Source organism: Pagrus major, chromosome 15 (assembly GCF_040436345.1).
Source record: "Pagrus major chromosome 15, Pma_NU_1.0".
Taxonomy (NCBI): Eukaryota; Metazoa; Chordata; class Actinopteri; order Spariformes; family Sparidae; genus Pagrus; species Pagrus major.
This window is the reverse complement of record NC_133229.1, coordinates 13,700,636-13,710,225: the sequence shown is the minus strand read 5'-3', so window position 1 is coordinate 13,710,225 and position 9,590 is coordinate 13,700,636. Positions and strand designations below refer to the sequence as shown.

Below are 9,590 nucleotides of genomic sequence, written 5' to 3'. Positions count from 1 at the left end.
CTGAGGATGAAAAAAGGTGACCGTTAACAAGTTAAAAATGTCATATGAAGGCTTTGCAATTTGCACTGACAGCTGTTACTGAGCACATAACTCTTTGTTTACGTCACGCTTCTTATTTAATATGTAGGAAGGTCCTGACATGAACACCAGATGGCAGTATAGCTTTAGATGTGGGGATGTGTCTGGACATTGACTTTACCTCTCAGCATCGTGTGCTGGTGCTTGGCTGTGCAGATCAACCTGCTGATACCATCAATCACTTGGCTCTTAGAGTCCAGCTCTTTCTCCTTGGGCTTCTTGCTGAGAAATATCACTAAAGAGGGAAACAGGGAGTGAGCCAATGCATTTTTTTTTTTTAATTCTTCACAACTTGTTTTTTGCACATAAAGAGGAATCCCACTGATTTTACACATCAAAGTGTGTTTTCCAGGTGTTGGGGAGTCCTACAGCACATATGAAAACAGTGGTACAAAGCATTTTATAGTTCCAGACTGAGCTGTTTAAAGTTTTATAAACTGCCTTGATCAGGCACTTAAGACAGCTTTGTTTAGGTCTGAAGACTACAATTTGAAAATGAAAGAAATCTGTACTTGTTAGAAAGAAGAATGAATGATAAAAAAATTATATCGCTGGCTGTGCTGCATTGATTCTGATCTGTTTTTTTTTTTGTGTTTTTAAAAAGGTCCAGTGTGTAGGATTTAAGGGGATTTTCTTTGACAGAAATATAATATGTTATTCAAAATTAGGTTTTCATTAGTGTATAATCACCTGAAACTAAATCGTTATGTTTTTGTTAACTTAGAATTAGGAGTCTTCTATGGAGTCGGCCACGTTGCAGCGCCATATTTCTACAGTAGCCCAGAACCATAGCCCAGAACACTGACCTTAGAGAAGGCCTTTTGCATTTTGAGGATGGTGAAGGCCATTACGTTTGAACTGCTAAATGCCACCAAATCTTACACACTGGTCCTTTAGTTGTCAACAATGTCAAAGAAGTGACATGCTCCATCAGTTAAGTACACTTTTAGCTCTTCTCAAGTATATAAAGAAACACTTTTCCTAACTCACTTGTCTTATGCATGGACAAACATCAAGATTATTGCCTTTTTATCTACTTATTTTCAGGTTAATATTTAAAGGGTGTCTGAATGAATTTTATGTAAATGGGAGATCAGATAGTAGACATTATCACATTTATGTGATTTTGTTTATGTACAATATCATTTATTTCTGTTTTTTGTGTCTCATTCCTCGTCCTTTTCTTTTTTTATTTACTTACTGTTATTACTGTCATACTGGTTATTATTCAGGTGACTTTTGATGGGTATAAAAAAAAAAAAAATCGATAAATACATTGTGCAAAGAAAAAAAACTGTTAAAGTGTTCTGATTACTAGGCACAATGTCTCCATTTATGCTGATTTTTATGTGTGTGTGTGTCAGTCACATTCTCTTTACCTTTCTTGTTCTTCTCCTTGGTGACCACAGTCATGGCCATGCTGGGTGGAGGGGTGAGTTCCCCTCCACACGGCAGGCGGCTGACTTGCAGTGAACGGAAATTACTCTTCAGGGTGTTCTTCAGTCCCACGTCTCTCTTCTCACCCTCTTTCTTCTTCTCTGGGCCTTGCCACGTCCAGTAGTCCACCTGGAGCCCCATCACTTCACTGCCCGAACATGGAGAACTACGCAGGAAAACAGGCAAAGTCAGAAACAAATTTCTCCACTACTAAAACACAGCTTACAGTGAGAAAGAAGAAATACGATGTGGTTTTGTTCTTGATAATTATGTGTGTGTGCTGTCGTACCCAGCTCCAGAAAGGGCGGTGGACACGGAGGGAGACTGTGGAGGGGTGCCCCCGATCTCCTTCCCATACGGACCAGCCGATGGGGGTGTTGGAGAGGACAGGATGCTTGTGTTGCCTCCCATCGCATCATCTGAGTCCACTGCAAATTGTAGGGAAAAACAGCATTATACACAAAGCTTCAACCTAAGACTACACACTGTAAAAATGTGTATTTTCTTGCTCATGTGGAAATACATAAACATACATAGAATCAACAGTAAAACGTAGAAAACATTAACCTGACTGAATACTACCACACCTTTAAAAGAAAGATCTCCTTCCTTACCTGAAGTTGAGAGGCTTTGCTCTACAATCCCAACTTTCACAACCTGCAAGAATAAAAAAAGATTGAGCATGAAACTAAATTAAACACAAATGAATTAACAATTCTCTCCATTGCATGTAGAAATCAATCCTTACCCCAATAAATGGCACAAATTTCTGACAGGAGTCCTCATCAGGGCTGTAAACAGACAGAGATTAAAGAGGCTGTGAGTATGAGCAGAGATGGTTCAACCACTTCAACACTCCAGAGGTGCACATGAACACTCAATGGACCTGGAGGGAAGATGGCGGTGGCATGCCCTGCACCATGTCCCATTGCAGCAGACATGGCACATGACTGGTTTTGGGTGGAATGGGGTCATCTTGGGGTCACGTAACAATGAGATGAATGAGAGGACCGCTCCTTACAACCAGAGAAGAGTCTGTCTTATCAGCCAGTGTGAAGATAAGAGAGCTATTTCTACACATGAACTTTAAGTGAAAGTTTGGGCCCAGCTACTTCACACTACTACTCTGAGAACGTCACCTGTTCAAAGATACATACCTATACAAAGATAGGAAAAAACAGGACAGCAGTCATTGTCAAGTAAAGTTAAATAGACAGATAAAAATAAAAAGAAAAAAGAAAAGCAAAAATGCAACAATAATCTGTCAGGGAAGACCTGAGATGGCGTTATCTTTCTGCAAATGTCCTCTTTATATGCAGCAACTTATCGTGTAACTTCTAAACTATCCGCTGAGTTTCTCCCAGTCTTTCATGAGCCTGCAAAATAGATCACATCCACAGCAAACAACGGGAGGACGCAGTCCCCAGCAATCTTACCTATTTGTGTATCAGTGCTGTTCTACTATATAATTATATTTCATTGATGTTACATAGTGTAAGGAAAAGGTTTGCAAAGCAACTCAATCACTGAGAAAACACCAGCCAAGTCCTTCCTAAACTCAAAGTAACAACTAGTTTGCTTCAAACTAGTGATATACTGAATCAAACTAAGACACGTCTTAGCATTAGCTTAGCACTGGAAACATCATTGCTGTTCAAGCAAAAGTCATTTGTACCATCACCTGTACATAACTTCCAAAAATAACAAGAGAGAGAAGAACGAGGTCATGCCCCTTCTGGTGGACCACCATGTGACCTTATTTCAGAAAGACTATATAAAGTAGTCAATGGTGAGACAAATAATATTTTGATCCCATCTGAATTGTGCCCTGAATTACACACATGATGTTTGTGAAATTAAAAGATCATTTTGCAAGTCAAGAAAGTCAGTTTGTCAAAAAACTGTTGAAGTATACGACTGTGAAAACATGTAATTAGAGAGACTACACACCCAACAGTTGAATAAGTGAGAACACCTTGTAGAGGCGTTCCCGTACATTAGCCAGCTCACAAAACTAACTCTCCTTTCACATTAATGTAGCTGTCAATATGGCCAGACTTGTTGTGATTTTTTTCACCTTTGTTAATACTTTTTCTGTGTGACGGCCATGTTGGTGTTGGTGACGTATATTGAGCGATACAATGTAGTGAGCGATTTTACACAGAACTAAATGGTATTTTATTATCTTTATGACAAACTGCGACTTTCTTAACTTGCATATTTATCTTTTAAAATCAACAAACACCATATTCGTGTTGTGTTTGTACACCGACTACTGTACATTTTTTTTCCCATAATAAGGCTGCATGGGGCAAGCCGGATAGGGTGGGACTTCGCCTGTCTGTTCTATGGGGGCAAATGATATATGAAACTTAGCTGCCCATCTTTTCTAAATGTACGTATAACTTGCTACTTACTTCCATAGTTATATGTATATATGCAAACATGGGGAAAATATGTGTTGCAGACTTAGTAATCATGCAGTTTAGTATGAGTGGGAATCATCAGATCATAACACATTATTAATAATATCATTATTTATTTTGGTTGATACTGAAATATTTCTTCAGCCTTGCAGGATTCAAAGAGGTCAATAATATTGAGTGACAGTTCATAATTATGTAGCCACTCCTGGGGGCAAACCAGCCTATGTCCTGAAATCACCTTTCAACTCAATGCTAAATCTGAAACTAACGTTTACTAGTTTCCTTGTCGTACATATTAAATTATTTCTACTCATTTATCATTGCTTGCGACACTGATGTTGCTGGAAAAACATTCCACTTTGTGAGAATTTGGGGTTGTTTTAAAAGGTTGTTAGGCAAATCTTCACAGCAAAAACACAAAAGGACAGAGTAAGAATCGAAATCACACCGAACCAAAGACACAAGTCAGGACAGAGTGCAGAGTGAAGTTACAGTGAGTATCGAGTGTGAAAGGGAAATGTTAAGACACAGCAAGGAGGTCAAGCCAAATGGTGGAGAGAAAAATAAGAAGGGCAAAACAAAACAAGAGTTGAATTAGATACCTGATGTAAAAATCAAAATACAAACTCCTTTTCCTTGAATGCAAATCAAAGGGGAAAGGGGGAAGAAGGAATGCAACAGTGTTAAAACCTTCTGACCAATAGGAAGCCACTCTCACAAAGAGGGGAGGGGGTTGGTCATACCTCAGAAAGGAAACAAATAAATGCACACGGAAATGCAACGGACTGTCTGTACTGCTGAGAGCATTTGTGTGAGAGACACGACTGGGCTTTCATCCATAAGCCTTTAATCAAAACAGGAGTTGAAAAGGACCAGAACCTACATGTTTTAGACTTGTTTATGTCAGAATAACCACATGCGACTAAAATAAATTTCTCTGAGGATCATTATCATCACACATAGCAGCTGCTTTTACATGTGTGCTGAATATATGTGCCTGCTTGCATGCATATGCATTTAAACATCTTCCTCATGCAGTGCAGCTGATGATCAATCTGAGCCATAATCATTGTCGAATTTGTTTTTAATGAGACATACTGAGCATTAACACCAGTACTGTGAGTAGGCATAAAAACACAGACATGCTTCAAAATAAAAAAGCACAACAACATACATGTGTACACACAAACATATGCAGTACATGCTCAAACTTCAATAATCAAAGTGACGTTACCTCTTCTGTTTGTAGGTGAGCATGGCTTCTGAGATAGGGAACTGGTGCGACACGTTGGCACCGGCCAGATACTGAACCACTCGTCCTGCTACATCTATGTTATCTGCAGGGGGCACAGAGAGAAGGCTTGTTAACAACATGCCTCTTCTTGTTCTATATCTGACTAACAAGCTGCAAGACAACTGACGTGAAAGCCAATTTTCACATGCAGCAGATCGCTAGAAGACTGTGCATTAATCATTTTCATTTCTCGGAATTAACGAGATGGGGGGTGCTGAGCGTAAAATGTCATTAAAACGTGGGTGAAGTCAGCCACAAGACACACAAGATGAATTGTGTGTCAAACAGAAGGCCTGTGGGCCACATGTAGCTCAGCATACATTTTTGGCAACATGAAATGTGGAAACATGCTGATTTTCACATCAATTTATTTTGACCTATTGCCTCTTAGCAGTTTAAACTCACTCTCAACGTGAAGGAAAGCATTAACAGCCAGATCCTATCCACACACAGCCTTTTGTGCTGTGATGACAGCTCATGTCAAGGATAAAAGATAAAGAAGCATGACCTTCTTTTATTTTTATTTTTTTTGCTCAGAACCCCTTTTGAGATGATTCAACACAGTGTGTGAAACAGTAACTCTTGCACCTTTTGGGTGCAAATTAAGTGAAGTAACAGGTGGGGATGGGTGAGGATTATCAGGCTTGTTTGGGCAGAACAAGTGAGATGTGATGAAAAGGATGGGAACAGAATGGATGTGTGTGTGCGTGTGAGCAATCAATTGTAAGACTTATAACTGCAAGTGGGTGTAAGAATAAAGGCAAATGCTTTAATCCTACAAAACAGTCCTAAAATAAACAGATTAATAATGGAGAATGTCTTTGTTTTGGCCTCTTTTATTAATCCGACATTTCTGTGGAAATGCAAATGAGCTGTAAGCTAAAACCAGGAGAAACATAGAAAGTGAAGAAAAACCCACAAAGACTGGATGTATGATCTCATGATGATGTGTGTTTTTGACCAAGAAATGACTTTCAGAATTACAATCAGTTCTGACAACCTTCGGGGTAAACATCTGAGTCAGATCTGACGGCCTGGTCTTCTTAGTTTACAGGGAGGGGGAGCAGTGCCGTGACGTAGAGCCATTCGCTACACAAAAGCAGGCTGTAGCTGTCTTTTGCAACTGGATGAAATCTCTTCTTCCCATCCATCAGCCCCTGACCCATGTTCTGACCTCATTTCTTTCCCTTTCAAGTTGGCTGAACATTAGACACGCAGGCTTGCTTTGTAGCCAGACAGCAGAGTTGTGCATCTTACCTGAGGCGGGCCGTTCCGTCCTGCAGAACAGCTCCCTCCATGCAGTGTCCATAAAGATGCTGTTGAACCTGCTGTCAAAGGAGGCCACATACTTTGCGAGGGGATGAGAACCTGTAGAGAAAAACATTATGTATCAAACAATATGTTGCATGTTAGGCTGGTTTGTACTAACCCTGGATGACTTACCTATGGGGATCACCAGGAAGCGTATGTAACTGAGCCAGTCCGGGGTCTTGTTGGCCAGCTGCTCCACAAAGAACCTCAGGATGGTGCTGAGGTAACTCTGGTCGCCTGCCACCGCCACCTTCATCGTCGGCGGTGTCTGTGCATTGCAGTTACAGCTGTAAGGATTAAGAAAGGGAGGGAGAGGATGAGTCATTAAGAGAAAGAGAGCGTTCCAAATCATAAAACATGTGGGTCATGTGGGTGTGTGAGAAGAGAAAGATTTATCTCTCAACAGGCTTTTTCCAGGATTAAAACCGGTTTCACCTTCTTTAAAATGCCAGATTACGTCATATGTTATAATATGCAATAGCAGATACATGCAAGTATCTGCAAGTCTTTGTCCAATTTGTGCGACGGCTTTTAGATCCTAATCCTACAACGACAAGCATGATCTTTAAAATTATTCTGAAAATGTACGAAAAGAAAAAAAGGAACTCAACTCAGTTTAGCAGGGTTGATTTAATTGCTCACTTCAAATATTTTTTAAACCTAAAAATTATTTCAAGATTTACGTCTTTAAATTAATTATGTGCTGTAAGTCATTATAAAGGACTGACTTAAGGACTTTGCAGCTAAGTGCTTCAGGATTTGAGACTTCAAAGTCCAATAGCAGAACTAGACCTAAATATACGTGGGGTTTTAAATGTCTTTATGTTCTTAGTGACAACATTTGAGCAGCCAGCTAAAGCAGTGACAGCACAGAGCAAGCATGTTTACATTGGAGACGTGCACGGCTCAACGTGACACGGCCCCAGCTGGAGTAAACAGGTTGACTGAGGAGCAGGTGTGTAAAGAGTGGAAAAGCTGCACTTTTGCTGGATTATGGGAAAACAGGTTTAACAGAAGAAGCAGAGCAGACTGATATAGCCTCGTCTCTCGTGACGTGACGGAATGGATCCAAGAAAGACAGAAGAACGCTGCACTTTCAGCTTTTCATGAGTAAACAGGCACATTGTGATGGAATGGGTTCACGGACAGAGAGCACTTCAGCAGCGTGAGCGATGGCGTCCTGGAATTCTCTGGCAGCGAGCCACCGTAAACATGCATAGTTTGGCAAGGACTGCCCCAGGACGTGTGTGTTTGTGTGTATGTATGTATGTATGTATGCGACTCACAATCTCTGGATGCGAGTAACGATGGTGTTGAAGGCGGCCTGAACATCGGCAGCGGAGCAGGTGGACACAATGGGCTGGGCCTGTTCATGGAGCAACTCGGCTACATACTGCACAGAAACACAGATGAGAGGGAGACGATGAGCTAATGGATATACAAGAGGCAGGGTTGGAAAGAAAGCAGGAACATCATGCTACATGTGTACACTCCAAAGAATATTCTTTTTCTATTATGGGCTTTTTGCAGTAATGTCAGGAAATGCTTGTAGCATGGCTAGCAGTGTTTGTACTGTATATGTGGAGAGATGAAGGTCAAGTATGATTGAAGTGTCATGTACAGAAAACACACACCTGTCCTTGCCACTCCATGGTGTTGATGAGGATGATGTTCTCTGGTAGGCGTTCATCAGATATCAGGATCTGGTTCAGCTGGTCGTACACAGACTTCCTGGGAACCTTTTAGACAAAAGAGAAGCAGAGAGTCTGAGACCGACACAAGCTGGTACATTTCTAAAAACACATTTAAAGTACACACCCACAGCTTGACATTAAATCTGCTGCCAAATGCATGATTGTTTAAATGATCGTACTTCCATTGTGTGATTATAGATATACAATTTATTGATTGGCGCCCAAAGGTTGGCACAATTAATCATTCTGCTATCCGATTTGCTACATAAACTCTCTTCAAAACACAATACTGCCTTCTGTATTCTCTGATCAAATCAAACCCTTCTTGGATACTCACCCCTTATTTAAATCAGTTTTTGCAGCCAAATTGGCAGCCAAGTACAATACACGGTCCTCTTCTTAAATCAGAGTCCCTACTTTACACATACTGCCAGACCCTGTTCAGGATCAACTGGTTTGTGGAAACCGGTGGTCTTCTAAACTGGATAGATTTATTTCAATCATTGTTTTTAAGGGCTTACTTATAGATTTTTTTCATAGCAATGCTTGTAATTTCTTTCTTCTTTTTTCTTTACTGCCGTTTGATTTGTTAATTAGTTATTCCTTTGTGTTTGTTTCCTCCTTCCCCCCTACAAGCATCTTGTAGCACTTGCCAGGCCATTAGAATAGTATAGATTATATTAAAAAACACGACATATCACATTTAAAACAGGACACATTAACACACATTTACACAGAAACACAATAGGAACTACATTAAAAAGGGGGCAAAAACACAGACAAACTACAAAGTTTCGGACTTAATCAGAAAAAAGATATAAAGTGCTGTGTCTCACTTAAAAAGTGGCTGTCCTTACTGATTAAGATCTTTTATGGCAACAGGTACAAGCAATTTTCTATAGATGTTTTTTCTTACCGCAGGGGACTGTACTTTTGCCCTGAAGGCAGCAGCTGAAAGTGGTGATTCAAAGGATGGCTGCGGTCGTCTAAGATATTGCCACTCAAGAGTTTCCAAGGTGATAGGACAGTTGGGTTTGTTTGCAGCGTGTGATTGTCTACTCTGTAACTACCCTGGAAAGCTTTGTCTTACTTTTGACAGTTAGGTGCTTGAACCAGGAAACAATTTTAAAAATGAGTGTAAATGAGAAATTGTTCTTAATGTCGTGCCCAGTGAAAAAAAGGTTAAATAAAATCTGTGAGTCGTTTACCTGCGCTATGAGGCGTGAGTCTGGGGAGCACTCGCTCTCCATGCTGCTGGTCCTGTCACTCTGGGCCTTGGAGTTCTGTCTGTCTTTCATGGAGGTGCTGCGTGGACGCCTCTGCAGTCTGTTCTCCACTTTACTGAGACGG

The 9,590-nt window shown here is 40.5% G+C and overlaps 1 protein-coding gene across 2 annotated transcripts in view; it reads right to left on the bottom strand.

Annotated features, from left to right (window-relative positions):
* The window catches only part of LOC141009369 (phosphofurin acidic cluster sorting protein 2), a 48,632-nt gene that overhangs the window by 2,927 nt on the left and 36,115 nt on the right, over positions 1-9,590 (bottom strand). Inside the window, exons 13-24 of one of the 2 annotated variants that reach the window (XM_073481963.1) lie at positions 9,449-9,581; positions 8,181-8,285; positions 7,833-7,939; positions 6,679-6,833; positions 6,493-6,603; positions 5,176-5,278; positions 4,544-4,576; positions 2,264-2,306; positions 2,130-2,172; positions 1,805-1,943; positions 1,458-1,681; positions 200-313 (exon numbers count right to left, since the gene is read on the bottom strand). In XM_073481963.1, coding sequence (XP_073338064.1) covers positions 200-313; positions 1,458-1,681; positions 1,805-1,943; positions 2,130-2,172; positions 2,264-2,306; positions 4,544-4,576; positions 5,176-5,278; positions 6,493-6,603; positions 6,679-6,833; positions 7,833-7,939; positions 8,181-8,285; positions 9,449-9,581 — 1,310 coding nt within the window. The remainder of the gene's footprint in view (positions 1-199; positions 314-1,457; positions 1,682-1,804; positions 1,944-2,129; positions 2,173-2,263; positions 2,307-4,543; positions 4,577-5,175; positions 5,279-6,492; positions 6,604-6,678; positions 6,834-7,832; positions 7,940-8,180; positions 8,286-9,448; positions 9,582-9,590) is intronic. The other variant, XM_073481964.1, reaches the window with a different exon arrangement.